This window comes from Nuphar pumila, chromosome 1, assembly GCF_984573655.1.
Source record: "Nuphar pumila chromosome 1, dmNupPumi1.hap1.1, whole genome shotgun sequence".
NCBI classification, from domain to species: domain Eukaryota; kingdom Viridiplantae; phylum Streptophyta; class Magnoliopsida; order Nymphaeales; family Nymphaeaceae; genus Nuphar; species Nuphar pumila.
This window is the reverse complement of record NC_143249.1, coordinates 45,465,045-45,488,907: the sequence shown is the minus strand read 5'-3', so window position 1 is coordinate 45,488,907 and position 23,863 is coordinate 45,465,045. Positions and strand designations below refer to the sequence as shown.

The window sequence follows — 23,863 nt, the reverse complement described above, 5'->3', positions numbered from 1 at the left end:
GACCTCCTTCTTTATCACCAAACCCTAACCCTACACAGTGGGTCAAACCCCAACCCATCAACACCCCTATTTGTAGCCAGTGCCTCTTCAAGCTTCTGCCTCTGTCCTTTGCATTTTGAGAGGAACAGTGCATTTATGAAGAGAACAATGCTCCCTCAACAAGTTAACCGAATAGAACCAGATTAGATAACTGAGTCCCATCAACTTACATTCCACCGACATGGTTTGGAAAGTTACTATGTTAATGGATTTGAATAAGAGTAAAATTGAGAAGCTCAACGTGGAGGAAGAAAGGATAACAGTAACTTGGTCCAGGGCCATTGGTGTTCTTTCTGATCTCTACGCATTTCACCGCTCCACCCGAAATTGCCTACATGGGTTCCAACTTCCCACGCTTGGTTAAGTGGGTCAGCTTAAAACGTTCAAGTTGAAGGACATCACAAGTTCTATATTCGAGTGTGAGCTGTATCGTTTGCCACAAGGCCAAAGTCAACCATGACTAGTAGTAGGCAAGGGGCTGGCCACAATCAGCCAGTTTTCCAACCAAGCCCAACCATCCCATCAATGGACCATGACCCAATCAAATAGAATCACCTAAATGGATGAACCAGGCTGCAGCCTGATTAGGGCCAGGCTGGGGCTCAAGTTCTTGGCCCAGTAACACCAGTCCACGGGCTGCTTAACATTGTATAAGGGAAGGCAGATGGGCATGCACGTCCACTTTGGGCTGCACTGATTGGCCCATTGGCAGACTGGATCTAAGCCTAGCTTGGGTAAGGATCCAAAACAATGACCCAGGCTTAATACATCAGGGGGTCCCAGCACAATGGCCAACCCTATCGAGGTTGAGGCTATCACCATGGCAGGTTATATGAGCATCTAAAGGCTCTACGTGCCAGAAGAAACTATTGCACACACCAAGCGATCCCTCCTGGTTCAAACCCCAATTGCATATTTCAAGGAGCTGCAACCTACATCATATATTCAAGTAGAGAAATACAGTTGCAATAAGCCTTTCCGCAGAACAAGCTCATAAATCTATTTGAAAAGCCATCGACGAATATACATCTTATTCACCTTATATTAATAAATATTACAATGCATCAATGTAAATAACCTTACAAAAAAAAACTTAAAAACCAAAATAAGAGGGGTTCCCCTCCTTCCGTTCTCTTTACCTGAGATCATCCTCGACAAACCATATTCTGGTTAAGATGATACCAACGTGGATCTGTGAATAGTAGACTACATGACTAGACCAAAAACTCGGTATCCAAAACTTCAAGGATCTTATGTACACCTTTGGCTCGCACGCCGGGCTTAAATTGGTTGCCTTCTATGTACCTGCATCAAGAGGATGTTAAATAAAGGAATCGATCTTCATGTTCTTTCAGATTATCTTATACAAGCTACAAGAAATGAAGAGACTCTTGCAGCGTAAGCTCGAATTTATCAGACGACCACGAGCATGGATGCAAATAACTGAGGAACTCGGTTAAAGTTGCTTGAGATGGAGTGAGGGATAGTGTCATAAGTGACCCAGTAACATAAAGGCAGAGTAGCAGCCAATAAAAAACATGAAAAAAGTACAAAAGATAGGAGAACAAATGGGGAGAAGAAAGCTTGAAATGATAATAAGTACGTTTAAGATCCTAAACATGTTTTTAATGGTCCATCAATAATGATGCCAGCTGCCACTAATAAAAACATGTTTTGGTCATGGTGCTTCAAAATCCATTGGCTGACTTCGTTCGCCATTTTGAGGATGATAATCTTGTTAAGTGAACCGAGAACCCTAGTTTAAGAATGACAAATTGAATAGCCTTGTCAAGTCAACAAAGCACATCAGATTCTATGCATAATACTACAACACTTACATTTCCTTCAGGAAAGGGTGCTTATAAAAGGCATCTGGAATCCTTCCTGTGAACAAATTGTGGTCCAGGTACCTGACATAATACAAAGTGTAACAAATATGGCAATTAGCAGATGGCAAAACGTGAAATCCACCCTTGTGCAATGAGTAGACGAGTATCAGTTTCAGTGTTTCATCAACTCAGAAATGAAACACCGAGTATGGGTGGTAAATATGGATGGGCATGCATATTTCCCTTCATTTACTACAAGCACACAAATACACGTGTTGAGTGTAATGCTCATGCACATCAAAAGAAACCAGTACAAATAGTTTAATTGAAATCAACTGAAACAAAATTCCATATTTGGAGGCAGATATTCAAACTTACAAATAAGTCAATCTCGGAATCGAGGCAAGGCCTGCAGGAATTATCCCGGACATCTTATTGGAGGAGAGGTATCTGCAAACATGTATTTTCTTCTTTCTAGTAAAGATACAAAGAAACAAGGATAGCACATAATCTGTTACAGCAATACTACTCACAAAATTTCCAAATTTGTCAAGTTTGCAATCTGGGCAGGAATTCCTCCAGTCAAGTAATTGTTATTCAGGTACCTACATGCAAATTATAGAAAACAACTTCCGAAATTAATAATCTCAAAGTGCTAATGCATGCTATTCTAGGAACTAGGAATAAAATGTAGAACCACACTATCAAGAGCAGCTATGAAGAAATTCAAATAGAATTTGAACTAGCAGCAAAGGCCTCCATAAACAGAAAAGGCATAACAAAACGTACAAAAAAAAACAAAAGCAAGATGACCATAATGAGGTCGAAACAACAAAAGAATGCTACATGCACCAGTTCATATCAACAGAGAAAAATTACAACTGGACTACCCTGGACTAAAAACTCAACACAACTTCCCTAAAATGCACAAGATGTACCTAAGCCCCTAGTGCAACTTGACCTATTCAAGTCTTAAGATAAAAGAATGAAGGTCAACTAGAATAGCTGATCTGCACAAGGTTGTAAGTAGCGCATTGTTACCCATATCGGTTGGGCCAATAGTAACACCCTACCATATCGTAAATGTATCGTAAATTTTTAATAAAAATTTTCAAAAAATCTAAAAAAAATCAAGATTTTTTTTTAAAAAATAGTAAAAATTCTAAAAAAATCATCACATCTAATGATGAATTGCACAAAATACAACCATAAAATCATATATAAAGCATTTATGTCTCTATAAACTGCATAAGACATCATCAAACATCAACTATCTCACAAGAACAATGCAAAATATTAAATATCTTACAATTAAGAACATGTCACAAGAATCATACTTTCATACTAAATAAACAAAAATATTATGGCAATAGTTGCACTCGATTTTAAATCGTTTTTCACTGATTATCATGTCAGATCATCTAATGCCATCTCTGTTGGAGTGTGAAAGCCTGATTTCTACCTTTATATAAATCTTTAATTTTTGCAGACGGGGTTATAAAGGGGCAGCACCCTCAAGGAATTTTTTTTTTAGAGTAGCTTTGTAATTTTACTCATAATAAAGATTTTTTACCTTAAACCATTTTCTTAAGTAAAAAAATGGTGAAAATGCATTTTTTTTATCTTAACCAACTTCTTTGGGTAAAAAAACTATGGAAATGCACCTTTAATAGCTTCTAAACAAATGGAGAAGTTGACCCTCAAAAGCTATGTCACATGGGTGTGGGTGCGGCACTTTCAAAAACCTAGGATGCGGGGGTGCGGCAGGGGCAAAAATGTAAAAAAAAAATTATATATATATATATATATATATATATATATATATATATATATATATATATATATATAATTTTGAAGTTTTAACAATTAACATTGTCATAATATCATTCATCAATCATCATTCTTGCAATATATCAATCACATAAGTAAAGCAATTACATAAATCAACCTAAATATCAATCAAATAAGTGAAGCAGAAAAAAACTAAATTACATACCAAGATCTTAATAATTTTCTTCTTCATCATCAAATGCATCATTAGAAGGAATATTGGGCTCAGCTAAATCCATGTTTGTTATGTTGAAATCATGCTCTCCCTCGAAGTCACACTCTTCTGGGTTTACATCTCAAAATTTGGATATTCCGTGTTTGCGTTACAAACCCAATTTGAAAATATTAATACAATACAAGTATATTTAAATGAAAAACTAAGAAATAATCAAATAACTAAGAGAGCAAATTAGTACATGTGTTCATCATTGGTTCGCGAAAGTAATCGAAGATTTGAATGGACATACACTAAATCCTCTGCACGCTTGCTGGTGAGTTTGTTTCTCTTCATATTGTGGATTTGAGAATATGTGCTTCAATTTCTTTCACAACAAGATGAACTAGCAGGCTGCGATAGCAATCTTAATGCAAGACGTTGAGAAGAGGTGTTTCTGATCCAAATGTTGACCACCATGTGATAGGATCTATATTATCCTCTTCTCTCGCGAATAATGTTGGTTCATATAATCTCGAAGATGAAAATTTTTCAAACTCTTGTGTGACTTGATATAGAAAATATGCTTTTGAAAAAAGTCTTGTCATACACATATTTCTATGTCTTGATAGCTCTGGGTCTAAATTTGGAGGGACACGACCAATACCACCAGCCTGTCACTTATTTGCATAATATTTTAGATTAAGAGAATGTGTCATGCAATGCAAATGAGTGTTGCTCTTATCCCATCTTCTGACTAAAATTGAATGAATATGATTAAAAAAAATTTGAATCATCCAATGCAGAATTTTTTTCTTCATGCTTGAAAACTATAGCTTGTATTTTTTCAATCATATTTGAAATGAAATGGGGATCTTCGAAACACGAGCTTAGATTCACAAGGACAAGTGTCAAAAATGACACTAAAGCATAACCCTTAAAAAGGGTATAACTGAAAACAAAATAAAAATAAAAATGTATTCTTTATTGATATGAAAAACCAATTGCTTAAGAAGCATTAGAATTCAAATACAAGAGGGGTTGCACCCCTTTATATACACGGCTAGGACTTAATAGAGTTGTTGGACACAGTCCAATAGCTCTATTTAGAGTTGTTGGGTTGTGTCAGTCCAACAGCTCTATTGCTACTCAAGTCTGGACAGGACTTGACTAGCAACAGTCGTTCTAGTTTAAACTAAACTAGATGACATAAAGACAAAAAATAAAAATAAAGGAAAAAAATTATAGAAAAGAAAGAAATGAAAAATATATTTATTTATATATAATAATATAATAATATTATATATATGTACAGTTTTACATTTTAACACTCTCCCTCAAACTTACGACACAATGAGCGAAAGTTTGTCTAAGAGAAAGTGAAATCGGGGAGCAGCGAGAGGCTTTGTAAAGAAGTCTGCTAACTGATATTCTAAAGTGACATATGGCAGATCAATTATCCCGTGTAGATATTCCTCTCTGACGTAGTGACAATCCATTTTGATGTGTTTGGTGCGTTTGTGAAATGTTCTGTTACTGGCAATGTAGATCGCACTTTTGTTGTCACAACACATTTGTGAAGCCTTTGTTGCTTCAGCTCCCATGTCAGCAAGCAATCGTCGGAGCCAAACTACTTCCATGGTCGTGGTTGTCATGACTTTATATTCAGTTTCGATGGATGAGAGAGATACCTTATGCTGCTTTTTACACCTCCACGAGATCCATGATTCTTCTAAAAAGACACAAAAGCCAGTGGTTGAGTGTCTGTTATTGAGATCACCTCCCCAATCAGCATCTGTATATGCAATTAAATCAAGAGAAGAGGAGAAAGATAAGAAAAGTCCTCGTGAAATAGAGGACTTGATGTATCTGATAATATGCATGACTGCTCCCATATGAACAGAAGTAGGAGCATGTTGAAATTGACTTGTTGTGTGAACAACATGTGCTATATCTGGTCTGGTAATAGATAGATAGAAAAGTGCCCTGACAAGCTGTATGTAAGGAGTAAGGTCTGCAAGAAGTTCTCCATCATCAATCTTCATTTTAACATTAACAACTTCTGGAGTGTCAACTTTCTTATCATCAGTAATATCAGACCTGAAAACAATATCAAAAGCAAATTTAGTCTGCGGTAATAAATATCTTCTAAAAGAATAAATAATTTCAATGCCTAAAAAATATCTCAACAAGCCCAAATCAGTCATTTCAAAATGAGATTTAAGAAGTATTTTGATTGTTTCAACTCTCTGTTTATCACTTCCGGTGATGATCATATCATCCATGTAGAGAAAAAGTACAATGATCCCTACATCAGAATTCTTAATAAACAAAGCAGTGTCAGTTAAACTGAATTGAAAACCAATATCAATCATAGCACGACTAAACCTATCATACCAAGCTTTTGGTGCCTGTTTAAGTCCATAAAGAGCTTTTTCTAAGCGAAGGACTTTACCCTTAGAAATACTTAGACCAGAAGGGGGTTCCATGTATACTTCTTCAACTAGCTTTCCATTTAAAAAAACATTTTTGACATCCATTTGAAAAATAAACTATTTTTTGATAGAAGCTAAGGCAATTAAGGTTCGGGCAGTTGTCATACGAGCCACCGAAGCAAAGGTTTCTTCTTAATCAATCTCATATTCTTGGGCATAACCTTTGGCTACTAAACGGGCTTTATATCTTTCAAGAGTACCATCACTCTTGGTTTTAATTTTATAAACCCATCGACATCCTAGGAAGATCTTGAATATTTCATATAGAAGCCTTTTCAAGTGCATCTAATTCAGCTTTCATGGCTTCTATTCATTTGATATCATTTTTTTCTTGAAAATATATAGATGATTCTTCATATGAGTGAATTAATGCAATAATTGCCCTATATGTGGGTGAGAAAGACTCGTATGATACAAACTTTCTTGGAGGCCTTGAGACTCGGGATGATTGTCTAGTTGGAATGTTAGAATATTTTTCAGTGCACATGGAGGATTAGACTCTTGTCGCCTGGAATATTGAATACTAGTATCTCTATGAACTTCTTCATTTTCAACATTAAGATCAATAATTCTTTGATCATCATCAAAGTTACAGTCAAGGTCATATTCATCAGATGTTGATGTTAGATCTAGCAAAAAGGAGTACTCAGTGACGTCTTTTAATTTTCTAAAATCAAAAAAGCTCTCCTTTTCAAGAAAGGAAACATTTCCAGATACATATAGTCTATTATTTTTGAAGTCAAAACATCTATAACTTTTTTGTTTTTCAACATATCCTAAAAAGGCACAGGGAATCACATGAGGGAAAAGTTTATCATTTTTGTCAGTAAATATAAAACATTTGCACCCAAATATTCTTAGTCTAGAGTAGTCTGGAGAAATGTTCATAAGTTTTTCAATGGGAGTGATATTTTGTAACGAAGAAGATGGCATCCTATTAATGAGATAGGTGGCAGTTAAGGCAACTTCTGCCCAAAAGTCTTTCGGGATTTGATTTGTTATTAATAAAGTCCTAGTGGTTTCTATAATATGACGATGTTTTCGTTCTGCCAGTCCATTTTGTTGAGGTGTATAAGGACAAGATCTTTGATGTCTGATGCCATGCAATTTAAGATAATTTTGAAAATCTATGGATAAAAACTCTCCCCATGAATCTGTGCGAAAAATAGTAATATCATTTTGAAACATGTTTTTAACCATATTATGAAAAGTTTGAAAGTATGAAAATACTTCAGACTTATGTTTGAGAAAGTAAATCCACGTATGTCAGGAGAAATCATCGACAAAAATAACATAGTAAATAAATCCTCCTTTAGAAATTACTGGTGCAGGACCCCAAACATCTGAGTGTATTAATTCAAGTGGTATTGAAGAGAAAAAGGTTCTGTTTTGAAATAGTAATCTTTTCATTTTACCCAGAATACAATCTTTACAATCAAATGATTCAGAGTTACAAAATTTCCCTAGATTTGGAAAATGTTGGATTTTGGCTATATGTGGGTGACCAAGTCTCTTATGCCACAGTTCTAACTCTATTTTTTGAATATTATAACAAAAAACTTTCTTCGGCATTTCCAAAAAATTCATATAATAGAGTCATCATTCTCTATGGCCTTCCCCAATCAACTTGCCTGGCTGGCGATCCTGTACCCAACAACCATGAGAAGAAACGAAAATATTACACCCATAATCAGAAATTTGAGATACAGATAAAAGATTTAAATTTAATTTGGGAACATGTCTAATTTCTGGAATAGAAAATTTCTTTGTTTTATAAATTTTTTCAAAATTTCCTATTTATTCTATTTCAAGAGAAGTCCCATCAGCAGTAAAGACCTTTGACACACTTGTTTTATTTTTAACACATTTGGATAGACTTTGATTATTTGGGGTCATATGAAAAGATGCACCAGAGTCAAGGAGCCAAGAAATTTTACCTGGATCAGAAAAAGATGAGGCTGCTGCGCCGGTTGAAGCTTCATATGAGAAAGAGGCACCTTTGATGAGAGGTTGAAGAATCTCCATTAGTTGGGTCAGGAAAACTGGTGCATCCTGATCTTTAGGCTCCGATCCAGCAATTGCAGCTCTTTTTTCCCTCAGCTCCTTAAGTTTGGGACATTGTGGCCTATAGTGTCCCGGTTCATGATAGTGATGACAAATAACTTTTTTTTTTATCATAGTCACCATTTTGTCGGTTAAAGTGAGGAGGCCTATATGATCGAACATGATTCCCTGGTCTAGACACGGCTAAAACGAAATCACCTTCAATTTTTGAAGAACCTTTACGAAGACGATTTTCTTCCATTGTTAACTCTTCAATAGTTTCAACAATAGAAGGAATTTTTCCCTGGTGAAGTAGGGCCGATTTAGTGGTTTCAAATTTCGGCCTTAATCCAGTGATAAACTGGTAAAAATGTTCAGCATCGAGTTGTTTCTGACGAAGCTCGATATCTTCGACACAATGCCACTTTGGTTCTAAAAGGGAAAGTTTTTCCCAAAGTTCGGACAACCCATTGTAATATTCACGAATAGTTTTGTCTCCTTGTGTCATCATTCGAACTTTTTCTTGGAGGTTGCACACGTGTGCAATATCTTTAAGGGAATACATATTCTTAAGGTATTCCCATGCCTTATCGGCATGATCAAATTTGGCAAGACTTGAGCATTTTTTAATTTCAACGTTATTGATAAGCCATGACATTATCTTCGTATGAGATATTCTCCATTCTTTCCATTTCTTCTCGTATGAGGCAATAGCCTTGATTTTCTCTTCTTCCGATAGAGGGACCTCTTTATCTCCCTCCTTTTTAGTAAGAGATAGCTTAGGTTCCGAATCGGAACCATCCACAATCCCCCATAGGTCTTTTCCCATATATGGTGCTTCATGATTAAAGCCTATGTTACATAGTTCGTATCGCTTAGTTTCATGGGCATGATGGTGACTTTATCATTTTCATTCATCGATTACAAGGAGAGAAAGAATAGGGATAGAAGAGAAACAAGAAGGAAAATGAAAAAAAAAGAAGAAAAAACAATACAACAAGATGTGAAATCTTCCCCAATGAAGTGATAAAACACTTCTCTTCAAGTGGCGAACACTTTTGCAAACGGGCACGAAAACCGAGACAATTTTTCCTCAAGATTTAGTACTTCTGCGGCTCTGATACCATGAAATGAAATGGGGATCTTCGAAACACTAGCTTAGATTCACAAGGGCAAGTGTCAAGAATGACACTAAAGCATAACCCTTAAAAAGGGTATAATTGGAAACAAAATTAAAATAAAAATGTATTCTTTATTGATATGAAAAACCAATTGCTTAAGAAGCATTGAAATTAAAATACAAGAGGGGCTGCACCCCTTTATATACACCTATTGCTAGTCAAGTCTGGACAGGACTTGACTAGCAACAGTCATTCTAGTTCAAACTGAACTAGATGACATAAAGACAAAAAATAAAGAAAAAAATTACAGAAAAGAAAGAAATGAAAAATATATTTATATATATATATATAATATAATATTATTATTATTATATATATATACAGTTTTACATTTTAACAATATTATCCCACATTTAATAAACTCTGTGAAGCATGTGCTCATCTTTATCAACTTCTCTTAGCATTTCCCAAATAGGTTGTGTAAATTGAAGGAAGTATATACCACTTTGTCCCAAAACTCATTATCAACAATGATTATTTAAATTTTTTGAGCCTTGATATCATCATCAGCACGATAGAATGTCCAATTTTTATCAGTCTCCATGTTAATCAAAGCATTCTTTACTTTTTTAATCATCTTCATCATCACAATGATGGACGCAAAATGTGTTTTAGCGACCTTCAACAATTTCAGGTCAGAATGACTATTAAATATAGCATTAGCACGATGTTGGTTAACAACAAAATTTCTAATGCTTTTGACATTTCTTTATAAATCTTCAATCCATGAACATAAAGCATATGCTTGTGAATTTTCTTTTTCTTTGGGGTTGCAGATGTTCTTTAGGGCCAGATTTAAGTTGTGTTACAAAGGAAGTCCAAAAAATATGAAGGTACTCACTCTCCAAACTCAATGTTGCACTTTTACAAACTGGAGTGTTGTCTGTAATGATTTGTACCACTTTTTGATCACTCACTTCTTTTATGACTTCTATAAACAATCCCTTCAAATACTCTGCATTTTTATATTCACCAGATGCATCAACTGCTTTCAAGAATATTGGGTCACTAAGTGAACAAGCAATGAAATTGATCAGTAGATACCTTTGAATATTTGTCCATCCATCAGACACAATAGAAACTTCATTTTGCTCCCATGAATATTTTTTAATCTCCAGCAACCTCTCCACATTTGCCCTCTCTTTTGCAAGAAGTGTGGTTCGTATTTTTTCTAAACTTGGAGGCACATAGCCACTCAAATTACAATTTGCCAAGGATGTTACTAAATCATTCCAATAAGGATTTCTAGCCGGATTAAATAGGAGTAAACTAGAATAAAAATACCTCCCAACTTTTCTATCAAATTTTTCTCTCCCATATGTATTGAATGTTGCTTGTATCGTTCATTTACCTCTTACATTGACTTTTCTTTCTTTTTTCAGCATCTTCTTGGTGGCTTGCAAATGGCATACTAACTGCACAAGAATCGACCATTGCCTTTCTCTTCTCATATTTTTCTTGTATTGTCTTCGTATTGCCTCATCAACTTTTTTGCATCCTGAAATGTCATGTCCTGGTGTCTTCAACAAATGAGCATTTACTCTTGTGTAAGACCCAACAAAATCTCTTTCGCAGAGCTTGCATCAAAATCTCTTGTTTCCACCACCTCCTTCTCCAGTTTTTGCAAGTTTATATACATGTACTCATAGTGGCCCCACATCATAAATCCCACTACAACCATCAGCAAAACTAGCAGCAGAACTCACATGTTGGGATAAAGATGACGCAAGTCCTTTTTCTTTATCCGTCATTTTTATCCTAAAAACACAAAAAAAAATACATTTAAATTTTCAAATCAATTATACAGACATTATCTTGATATAAAAATATATATCCCCCCTGCCAAAAATAGGGAGGGACTCAACCCCTCCCCTGAAATAAGAGGGAGTAGGGACGGGGGCTCGACCCCCTCTCCTGCCGAAAACAGAGAAAGCAGGGGGGGGGCACAACCCCTCCTCTGCCGACCCAACAAGAGAGTGAGAGGGGGAGGGGCTCCCTTGCCGACCCAACAAGACAGCGAGAGGGGGGCTCGGCCCCTCCCTTGAAATCAAAGGGAGCAGGATGGGGGGCTCGACCCCTCCCCTGCCAAAAAACAGGGAGGGGCTTAGCCCCTCCCCTGCCGAAAACAGAGGAAGCAGGGGAGGCTCAGCCCCTCCCCTGCCGACCCAACAAGAGAGCGAGAGGGGGGGCTCGGCCCCTCCCCTACCAAAAACAGACGGAGCAGGGGGGGCTCAGCCCCTCCCCTGCCGACACAACAAGAGAGCGAGAGGGGGGAGGGGCTCGGCCTCTCCCCTGCTGACCCAACAAGAGAGCGAGAGGGAGGGATCGGCCCCTCCCCTGCCAAAAACAGAGGGAGCAGGGGGTTCAGCCCCTCCCCTGCCGACCCAACAAGAGAGCGAGGGGGGGGGGGGGGGTGCTCGGCCCCTCCCCTGCCGAAATCAGAGGGAGCAGGGGGGCTCGGCCCCTCCCCTACCGACCCAACAAGAGAGCGAGAGGGCCGAGGGGGGGCTCGACCCCTCCCTTGCTGACACAAGAAGAGAGCGAGAGAGGGTACGTACCTGCAAAAGGAGAGGAGGAGCCTAGGAGGTGATGCTGGGGCGTCGATAGGAGAGAGCTCGAGCTGAGCGGGAGAGGAGAGGAGAGATTAGGGCAAAAAAAATCCCTAATCCTCCTTTTCATTGGGGATTTTTTTTAACACCGAAAAGTAGACGAAAATGACCCTAGGCGCGTTGACCGCACCCAGGGTCGTGTTGACCACACCTGCACGCGCACCCCCTTCGCGTTGCGTCGACGCGGGTGCGGCACCTGTTTTGTCGAGTCCCTGTGACTTGGCTCAAAAGGTATTTAACCCCAAAATGAAAAAAATTATTTTTTTATGTTTTTAAAGTGCGTCGAAGGTGTAATGTACGATACACCCTGCCCTGTATTATACAATATGCTCTGTATCATATAATATGACACGATGCAGGGGTGTATCGTACGATGCACCCGATATAGGTATGATACACGAGTATGTATCATCGTAAAATCTGAAAGTAACGATACGTATTGTACGATATGACACGATACAGACAACCCTAAATTTGAATGTGAATTGTACCTTGAATTAACTGCATTTTATATGTTTCATACGTATTTACTTACTTTTAGAGGACACTTATGGAGTCATTTTCACAACTACAGCAGACATGCAAACATTTTCATCATTAGCTGCAATTGATAAGAGAACAAGGGGATCCAACATATTTTCTAAACTAAATTCAGTATTAGTGACAAAGATGAAGAGTGGATCTTTGCTTTGGACTTCAGCATTTTGTCTCTTCCATCATTCCATTCTTGTTACTTTCAGGCAGACATAAACACCCATTATACACCTCAACTTGTTACAAGCAGCACGCTGAAAGAATGTTTTTCAAGCTACAACTTTCAAGTCATGAAATTTGTGAGGACAAAAAACATATTGACAATATTTTTAGATAAGAGTTTGAACATAGAATTTATATTCTTAAGAAAACAGGTAAGATTTTCCTTTATAAAAGCCACATATTGCATACATTTGAAGTGTATGTGAAATAGAGCTTCAGCATTAAGCAATATTATATCAGAACCAGAGCACCACCTTAACTCCCAAAATATGAGATAGGCACCATACTTACAGATTACGCAAAGATGGAAATCCGCCTTCTACGCGTATAAGCTCCCTTATTGTTCCGACAAGATGGTTGTTCCCAACATCTCTGAAAGCAAACATTTCATCTTAGATTAGAATATGTTGATCCAGCTCCAGCAATGAAAAGGACATTTGAGCAAGAATCATGATTGCTATTGGACTTTAGATTGAATATGAAATAAGCAGTCAGTCACTAAATCAAAGAATAAGACTATACAAGTGCCTAAGCTTGGGAAGATTCCCAAGTTCTGGTGGAATACGCCCACTGAAGCGATTTTCCTGAAGGTAGAGATAACGAAGCTCAGGCAGGTTGGCAAGCTCCTTGGGAATTTCACCCTTCAAATGGTTGAAGCTCAAGTGCCTGCAAGATTTCATCAAATGGCAATCAAAATATATTATGAACCACAGGCATGCCTCATGCATGCACACATGCACACATCAACAATACCAACTTTAAAAGTTTAAAAATATAACCTAAAAAATATGGTAAGAAAAGTGCCCAACAAACTTACAGATTTGTTAGTTGTTTTAATTCACCAATCTCAGGAGGGATAGCATCTTGAAGTTTATTCCACCTCAGGTTCCTAAAGCCCACAAAATGAATAAAATTATTGTAACCTCCACAAGATATCTGTTAAAAAAGTACTAATATTCTACATAACCAATAGAAACCAAAAATGCAAGTTTGCAACTTATGAAAATATCATGAAATAATCTATTTATACAGGTACAGCTTGGCAACTCCTAATATCTCCATTCTCATTGCCTATCAGTTAGAAAACCCTTTGACCTTGCTTGGCCAGATGAAGAAGGCCACACACCAATAACTGCATGGAGGGTATTAGAGGCCATATTTGAGTCTAAAACGAAAAAAATGGTCATCAGCTTAAAGGTAGTGGTGTTTCATCTCTTGGAAGGAAAGGGTAACTGCACTTTTAATCAATGTTGCAAGTATCGTACCGTATCGTACTATATGATATGATACATATCGATAGTATGGGAAATAATGATACAATACACACTCGTATATGAGTGTGTGTCGTAGGTATCTTACGATACAACCCTGTATCGTACGATACAGGGTGTGCATACGATACACCTTCAGCGCACTTTATAAAGGGACAAATCATAATTTTTTTTTTGTTTTAAAGACCTCTTGAGGGCCGACTCCCTTATTTGTGTAGAGGCCATTAGAGGGGTATCCACACACCCCAAGAGTCGTGAGAGCGATATGGAGTACAATACTGGGCATGTTCTTATTATTGTCGATGTAATATATGGCATGTTCTTGCTATTGTTTACGATACAGGGAAGGTAACTTGGTTATTTAATTGTTAAGTGTTCATAAACTTGGTTATTTTGTTTTTGTTTTTGTTTATGTAATATGAAAGTACGAGTCTTGTGGCATGTTCTTAATTGTAAGATATTTAATATTTTGCATTGTTCTTGTGAGATAGTTGATATTTGATGATGTCTTATGGAGCTCATAGAAACATAAATGTTGCATATGTGATTAACTAATGTATTTTGTGCAATTCTTCATTGTATCATATGTTATGATTTTTTTTTTAATTTTTCCTGATTTTTCAGAATTTTTAAAAAAATTTATTAAAAATTTATGGTTTTTTACGATACGATATATATCTTATTTTGGGTCTGACCGATACGAGTAACGATACGATACTTACAACCTTGCTTTTAATGACTCAATGAGCACTATCTTCTCATACACAATGGAAAACTCACAATTGGGCAATTGCCAAATGACCAGAAGCTATCACTCTTAGAAACCAGGTTTCTCCCTACTGTGAAGTCCCCTTCTCTCTTCTTAACTCTTTCTCCTTGTCAGTTGCATGACAACTTGTGATTATGTTATTTCTTTTGTTTTCAGCAAAAAAAAAATCTTTTGACTTGAAAGAAATAAAACTTATTTCACCATTCACTTCTCTCATCGATCAAACTTTTGAGCCACTCCACATTCTATTCATCTCAACATGTCTTCATCTTTCTGCTCTCCTAGATCCTTCAATTTGCATCAAAATCATTCACTCATACAAGTCCATCCTAGGAGGACATGAGTGGATCATCTTAAAGAAGAAAATGTAACATTTTCCAAAATTCTCTCCAACAAAACCAAATCAGGCAGCCTAAGAGGCCATTGAGCTGGCCTAGCAAATGGGCTGAGTAAGCACCAGATTTTCCATCCTTGACCCCATAAGGACTGACCCTAAACCTGGCCCAGTGACTACAGTGTTGGGTTTTGGCCTCTGGGCTCCCAAAATAGCCCCAATAACACAATTAAAAATCCAACAATGAAAAGACAAAAAGAAAAGATTACACTAGATTTTTTTAGCTGAGTTCTGGAAACAATTTTTAGCTCAACCCAATATAATTAGCATGCCTAGCAGGTCATGTGGAGAGATTTATGCCTGGATCCAGAAAGACCTGAGCCTAAACTGGAATGATAATTTGGAGGTTGGACCTTGTTTGGTTCAGATTACACCAGAAACCCAATAAGACAGCGCAGACTGGACCCAATGCCCACCACCACCCCTACTCGGAACACATAATCACTGTATTGTCCTTTTTTATACTACACATCCACCCTAGCAGACACATCTTACAGCATGGATCCATATATAATAACGGTATTACTGGAGTGGAAAATGAATGAAAAGCTATAAGAATAGCAAAAAATATGAGTGAGAGAGAGGGAGTGATCAAATCTAAATAAGGTTAAGCAAGTCAAGTATTCTAACATGAAATAACAGGTTTCCTGTGAACAACAAAGCATTGCAAATGCTCTGAGATATTCTTCATTACGACTACGTGGCACACATGTTCATACATATACAATTGATACAACTAAACAAAAAAGATGAATTCATCGAACAGAATCCAAGCAACTACGGAAAATTTTCATTCTGAATAACAAAGTGCCAAAAAGCATACAATATTTTCAGACGCCTAAGTCGCCCAATCTGAGGAGGGATTGGCCCAGTCAACTTGTTATTATGAAGATCCCTGATAACAAATACAAAAGAAAAGTCTAAGCATCCATACTTTAATACACCAGAAATAAAATCCATTTGCTTGCAGATATCCCATGTAAATAGAAGAAAAAGCACTTTTTGGTACTTGAACCCCAACCTATACATTATACAACTAACAATCATACAATAACAGTGTGAATTGTTTTATGAAATGTCACTAAAATAATATAATAATATTTGGGGAGAGTAAGAATATTTAAGTATTAAAACTGAGGCCACCATTTCCGCAGCCCCACAAGCTGAGAAACAAGACGCTTTATCTTGCATTCATGTATTAGGAAAAAAATCCTACAAGGAATCTGCAGATTACCAAGTTGAAGTAAACAAATCACTCCGTGAAACAACTTTGTCAAGAAAACATCTAATTTAGTAAGGTGACATTCGCATTGCGCAGAACTAGTTCACTCAAGTGCACTACTGGCAAGCACATGGAAGAAACAAAGAAAACACGAAAGAGGAAAGCAGAAATACTTACAGTCTTGTGAGATCCAAAAGATTGGTCACAGCAACAGGAAATGGTCCAACAATTGAAACTGCATACACCTCCCTGCAGAGGAAAAATAAAATGAGAAAATGGATAAAAACAATAAGAGGCTTTTGGTTTTGGTGATGCAATATAGCAAGGGCAGAGCAGCAAACTAAAAGATACAAGGACAACAAGGAAATTTGTCTGAACACAATAGCAATACAGGTATGGCTTTGAAGCAAGTGGAATACACTCATTCCTGAGAAAATGAAAGGGATCATCTTTTATATGACTTCAAGTATCAAAGGAAAAAGAAATAGGTGCAACAAGAGCAAATAAACAACTGAGGGTCCTGTCCTAAATGGTCACCTCTTGGCAACAGTAGAACATCTATAACCTAGCAAATACAAACAAACAGTATGTCCAACATATCCTCTCCCACTTCCCTCCACCACCAGCCCGAACAGGAAAAGACGAGAAGGTGAGCAAAGGAGTCTGTTCCTAAGATAATTCATTCACATAGAGAAAATTCACTAAAGTTCAATTAAAAGCATTTCCCCTCCTTCAACTAAATGATGGCTTTACATCTGAGCATGCAGAATTGTTTTCCAATGACAATCAAAGACATTTCAACCAAAAGCAGCTTTGATGGTGACTGGATAAACAAATCTAAGAAAGCAGTCTTCATTGATCTTTGTTTCTCAGGCTCATTTCAGAAACAAGGGTTGCAGACTCATGCATTTCTATAGCAACTGCCACTCTGGCATATTTAGTGAAGCCCTCCCTAAAGCAGACAAAATGCATGCTCGCTAAGTGCCTGAGGGTTAAATATAGAACTCATAACCTTAGAAAGAAGTAGGCTCACATTCGAGAGGGAATACTTTTCATGAACAGAAAAAGAGAAATATTAAACAGCATGCCCAGCTAATACATCACTTAACCATCAAACAGATTGCTAAAAATTTCTGTGAATGACCGACTTACAACTCTGTTACAACCCTGTAATCTCCCTGATTAGAACATTTTACACCAGACCAAGGTGGTAAATCGCCGTCCCCACAAGGATCATCTCCAATCCATGAATACACCACTCTCCAGCCAAGGGATGACTTTATTTCATTTAGTGCCTTCACTGAAATAGAATATCAATATGTCGCTATGTCAACAAACAATCCTAAAAGGCAAATGCATAAACCCCACATCAGAACTTCTAACTTCATCATTCAACCATTAAATCACAGCTAAATATTCAGGGTTTGCTTCACATGTAGAACAATTAATCTGAAATTCTAATAGACAAAGTAAACAAAACAAACCTCCATAAATGACAATCAAAAGTATATAGACCATTAAAACAGCAGGCTTTCAAATATTAAACACCTAATGATTTTCATTGATTAAACCACGACGAAAAACATTTTACTGTGAAATCAAGAATATGCTTTGTATTTTTCTCTCATGACAACAAAGAATCTAGCTTCTCCAACTTTCCGGATTTCACCAACCAAAATCGCAATTAAACCGTGTCATGAGGAAAAACTACACATGTTTTCTCCTGGACTGCAACGAGACAATATTTTCACAGGAATCACACAAAAGAACGCGATGTTAAAGCAGAAAAAGACTCAAAATATCAGGACGAGTCGAGATCTACCGTCTCTCTTTAGAGTTTTGGAGTGAGCGACGGTCAGAAGCAGAGAGAGCAATAGGAGGAAGCCGAACACAGAATCGAAAGACGACGCCATTGGGATCGAACTCGCCACTTCTGAGGCCGACGGATAGAGCGGAAAGAGGAGCGAAGTTGCAGAGAGAACCCAGAGAGGGTGGATCTCAGGAGAGACGCGAGGAGCCGGCTTTTATGGTTCCCTTCAGTTTCTTCCCACACCCACTCGAGGGAAAATCGCTCCAACATCGAATCGGGGATCGGACTAACCCCCAAACCGCTCATTTAGGGTGTCAATGGGTCGTATTTGACCCGGACCCGATCCGTACCAAACCCTATAAGGTTAGTGTTTGGTGATAAAGAAAAATGTCCAATTAGAATATGGAGTCAGTATGATTTGTGAAATTTCACACCAGATATGGGTCTGACCGGAATTTCGATTAAGATCCAAGATTTTTTAATATAAAAGAGATAAAAAAATATTATTTTATAGGGTATGGACTGGGTCTAGTTCATGTAATCCTTATAGGATCCATGTATGGTTTTCTTTATGGTGGACAAGATCAAAGTCAGATCCGTGTTTGAACTCACCTGAGTCCGAACCAGATCCGACCTGTTGACAACCCTAACCATGATGCAGAGTTGCAAGCTGTTCGGGTACAGGTAGGATCATGCTTGACCCGAGATGAAGTCATATTTCTGAAGAGTAGAGTAGTTTAAGCTATGGATCTGGATCCTGTTCGGATCTCATAGAGGAATTTTGGATTAGGTTGTGGTCTGTGCCAAAAGCTATTGAATTCCAAAAGGAAAAGTAAAATGGGTTTGGTTAGATCGGGTCCTGCCTAAAATCAACTGTATTTGTTTCAAGTCCGACCCGGAGTCATATAATATACTATCGGGGACTGAAACTATGTGGTGGATCCAGCTCGGACCAGGGTCAAACCTTCAACCAGTTTGCACCCTACCCTTGACCATGTTCGAGTTAAGGAAAACTTGCCTGGCTCTCGCATGATAGGTCCACATACCCGAGTTTAAGTCAGGTAAGATCTGTCCAAGTTTATACGGGGCTAGGCTTAGTCGTCAAGGATGAGGAACTTGATCAGTGGATCCAATTCTAGACTGAGTCTATGGCCCATGGTTGTAATCCAGGTCGACCCTTTGACTCAAATTGGACCCACTGCATACAGTGTGCCGAACAATGCTTCTTTTTCAATAAGCGTTGACAATGGAACTTAGTTGACCATTCAACCAAGTTGGATATGCATTGCACTAACTTACAAAAAAATTTCCCTTCATTTATAATCTATATTATTTCATTTTGTTATACCGGTGGCGTTCTACCTAACCCCATCATCTTGCTTTAAAAAAGAAAAAAATATATTCTTTTCATAAAATTGGGTGTCGGTGACCCGCTTCATGATGATAAAAAATAATAATATTTTAAGAGGCTGGGTGTGTCAATGGATCAGGCGTTATCTGACATCTAACCCGATTTTGACTCCGTTAGTTCGATAAAAGAAACAGAATCTGATCAATAGTCGGATTCGGATATGGCTTATAACTTTTCAATTGAATCAGATCTGAACCTGATTACATGGGTTTAATAGGATTTGGCATTACCTGTTTCTCTATCCAAATTTGGTTCTGATTGGTCGATGGTGTTGGCCACATCTGACCTGAATCCGAATTATTTACATCCTTATATATAGAGGGCATTTGCATAGAGTAGAAAGTATTGATGGCAGTGGACCAGCGGAAAACAGGGATCTGCCCCGCCTCGCCTCATTTGGATTGTAGATGGAGGACATGAAACGGGGATGGAAGTTAAAATCAAAACTCATGCGAAACAAGGATGAACTTACGCTTTTCCCAGCCCCGTCCCATCCCCGATCCTTCTTTAGGGATGGTAGTGGACCGAGGGGAAATGGAGCCCCGCTCCATTTGGACCGGGCGATGGAGGACATGAAACGAAGATGGAGGTTAAAATCAAAATCCGTGTGGGGAAGCAAGGGAGGAGACGGGACAGGGGTGGAGACCTTGTCCCCCTCCCCCACCCCTCTCTATTGACATCCCTAGTAGAAAGATGCTACGGGGAACCTTGCATGGACTCCTACAAAAGATTTCAGCATTTTTTCGATTAAGATCAGCATTTTTTCAATATAAAAATAATAAAAAATATTATTTTACCTAGTATGGTCAGGGTCTAGTTCATGTAATCCTTAAGGGATCCGGTTATGGATTCTCTTTTGGTGGGTTTGAGGCCGGTACCATAATCTCAAATCAGGTTTGGGTCGGGTTCTACCTGAATCCTAACCAAACCTGACCCATTGACACCCCTAAGCTCACATAGTCACATGAATCTCATTCAAGCTAGTCAACCGGGATCAGTAAACCTAGCCATGATCCGCTCGTATGTTATGAGAGCTATGAGTTGAGATCTAGGGATCGTTTAAGTACATTTCTTATGTGACAGCCAATCACTTGACTGCATTTTGAGTGGGGGGCTTGCACACAGCCAATCACATTCTGTGGGTCCCATAACAATAAAATGCAGGTCCCACTCAAAATGCAGTCATGTGATTGGCTGTGTCACATAAGGAATGCACTTAAGCGATCTCTTGATCTCAAGTCATAAATTATGACCGTTTGGGTCAACTCGGTTAAGCTTGTATAGGCTCATCAAAATATGTTATTTATGCAACATTCACGAAAACTTAACTGGTTGGTAGCGTGGTCGAAACCAACAGGCTAGGAGCTCTATTCTCAACTTTGAATTTATAAAATAATTTAAATTTTCTGTTTTGAATGAGTTGAATCAACCAGTTTGTCTAACGAGCCCAGCTCAAGAAGGGTTCGAGCATAATGAACCGAGCCCAAACAACTCAAGTTCAGCCCGTTTGGCTCGCTTACCAGGCCTACTTGCTTAGATGGTTCAGTATTTCAAAGGCTTGAGACCAGCCGGTCCAACTCAGGTTCAGTTCGGTCGGGTCAGTACTCAAAGTTTCAGCCCAACCCTGGCCTACATGGGCATCCTATGGTTCCCTCCCTCAATGCCTGGACCTAATCCTAAATATATATTGGTCAATTATTGCGAAAATATTCTGAAGAAATGATATTCTGGTCATTGTTATCATTTCTTATGGGCATAGAAAACATAAATTATATTTTACATAAATTTAAATATTTATGTTAGTATACTTACGAAATACATAATATGAAACCAAGCTAAGGTGCAACGTTGTTGTAATCAGGAGTGGACTTGCTTTGTGCAGATATTGAAGGGATACCCATCTAGTCTTATTCTTGGAGCAAGTTGACTGAGTCGCTAGGTGAAATAGAATCCATTGAGAAGGGCCTTGGTGTAAGTTAAACTCAGTATTCAGATCCAAATCTTTAGTGATTGCATTGTACACTAATTTGGAGATATATAAAAATCATATATTTGGTGCTATCAGTAGTACCAAACTATCTAGTTGATTGTCATAGATGCAACTGTTACCAGCTCAATCAAAATCCATATTATCATTTATTAAGATTGTTTTCTAAGGAAACGTGCTGGGTCAAGTTTTCTCCAACAAAAACCTATTTTTTTAATGAAAAATGGCTCATTTTTCTAAAACATCTCACAATTTACCAAATTCACTTAATGAACAATTTTTTCTTGTCGCTTTTACCCTTCATAGGTACAAATTTCAATTTTTGCACGTTATGATGCTAAAATAATACACCTATGAAACTCATCAACAAAATCACATCTAAGATTGTGAAATTTCAAAAAATAATGAGAAAATTCAAACAATTTGCAAAGCTCATCACGAGTTTTGCGCAAAAAACTGTGAAAATGATAAAATTTGTGAAAGTTCGATAATTATGAAATTGTTGATGAGTATCACATGAAGTATGTAAAATTCTAAAATATTTGTTAAAGTATGATATTGCGAAATCTCTTATTTGACACCCGTATTGCAAAATTACTTTTGCTTGTGAAATTTCATTCCATATAAATAAGCGTTTAGATTTTGTTTTGTTTTTCTCGTTTGTATATGGAAAGTGTGGTAACCCCAACCATTTCGATCATTCCGATGAAAATTGTTCGCTCCACCTCGTGCAAAGTTGCAGTATCTATAAGTTTCATACAAAGTATCTATTGTTTTGTTGTTGTTTTTTCTTTATAATGTAGTTTCTTTTTCTTTTTGTTTGGTTGTTTATGTGGATTTAGGGTTTATGATCTTTAGGAACTTTTTGCATATAATATCTATTGTTTTGTTAGTTTTTCTTTTTCATGTTCATGGTCTTCTTTTATTTGTTTGGTTATAGCTGTGGACTTATTATATATGTTTCACTATTTAGTGTTTATATCTATAAGATTTTTTTTATATAGTTACCTCCAAAAGTCAACACCAATATGTTTCATGGAGTTTGTATTTAAGTAGCATGTTGTCATCATGGAGTTTTGTCAACAATTTTTGCCATTATTTTGCTTTTTAGTTCATAGTTTTTTTAATACATCAGACTCAGTTATTCTCAAGAAAAATATGTTTGTTTATAATGTATGTTGTGAATGTGAGTTAAAAGTACTTGGTGCCAAATATTTCATGATTTTTTGATCTTTTTTTTAACTGATGCATCATTTCTAAAGAACATGAAAGTCTTTTAGCCATTAGAACATGGAAGTCTTTAATTTATAAATCTATATAGAGAGATTGAACATGATTATGTGATCTTTTTTTTTAAATCATAGGTAGGTTGCGATATCAAAACGTGGTGCAAGCAAAGGAGTCAATGAGTAGTCACCTGACATAATTGTGGTGGCTGAGTCTTTAGAGGATCAACCAAAATATAGTGAAGTGCTACTAGTTTTCAAATAAATTTTTTTTGTCAGTGAAGTATATTACAAGTTTTTTTAGGTGAGTTTGTTTATTTTGATTGTATGTAAATTATTTTAAAAATGATAAGTGTATTTACCTATTTGATGCAATACCTAGAAAAAACCATACTTAGACTTAGTAGTTTTCATAGCAAAAAAATAGCAGAAGGACGAGCTCTGCCGAAGACCATTTACATGACCCCGTACTTCTTTGTGAGTTTATAAAGTAATGTTTATCTTCTTTTCTTCCTTCTAATAGAAACTAATTGGTAAACATTAGAATTCACAACATATACTTGAAACTCTCCTACAGATGGGGCATGCACATGCTTGGAGCTTGACAGTTTGTTGTGTCCGTTCTATGAATGTGATAAGGTATACACTTACATAACATAAATTTTGAACTGCACAACTACCTTAAAATCGATTTATGTTGCAGATTTTGATTCTTGTCAACTGGGGCAATTATCACTGGGTCCTTGGGAGATGAATATGAAAGCAAAGAAGTTAAGGTTATATAATTCGATAGAGTAACGAACTTCTTAATAGTAACATCATAGAGATAGTATGTAA

The 23,863-nt window shown here is 37.2% G+C and overlaps 1 protein-coding gene across 2 annotated transcripts; it reads right to left on the bottom strand.

The window, feature by feature from the left end:
* Nucleotides 1-1,040: 1,040 nt before the first annotated feature.
* LOC149848864 (uncharacterized) lies at nt 1,041-18,589 on the bottom strand. Of its 2 annotated transcripts, none has more exons than XM_090012699.1 (11): nt 18,415-18,589; nt 17,745-17,892; nt 16,770-16,841; nt 16,194-16,265; nt 13,754-13,825; nt 13,459-13,602; nt 13,228-13,308; nt 2,402-2,473; nt 2,247-2,318; nt 1,878-1,949; nt 1,041-1,344 (listed from the first exon to the last, which is right to left on the bottom strand). In XM_090012699.1, the coding sequence occupies exons 1-11, from the start codon at nt 18,503-18,505 to the stop codon at nt 1,254-1,256; spliced, it is 987 nt and encodes a 328-aa protein (XP_089868825.1). In that variant the 5' UTR covers nt 18,506-18,589; the 3' UTR covers nt 1,041-1,253. The 2 variants fall into 2 exon arrangements, with proteins under 2 accessions (XP_089868825.1, XP_089868833.1); XM_090012707.1 differs by lacking the exon at nt 18,415-18,589 and adding an exon at nt 18,184-18,202.
* Between the last annotated feature and the right edge of the window lie 5,274 nt (nt 18,590-23,863).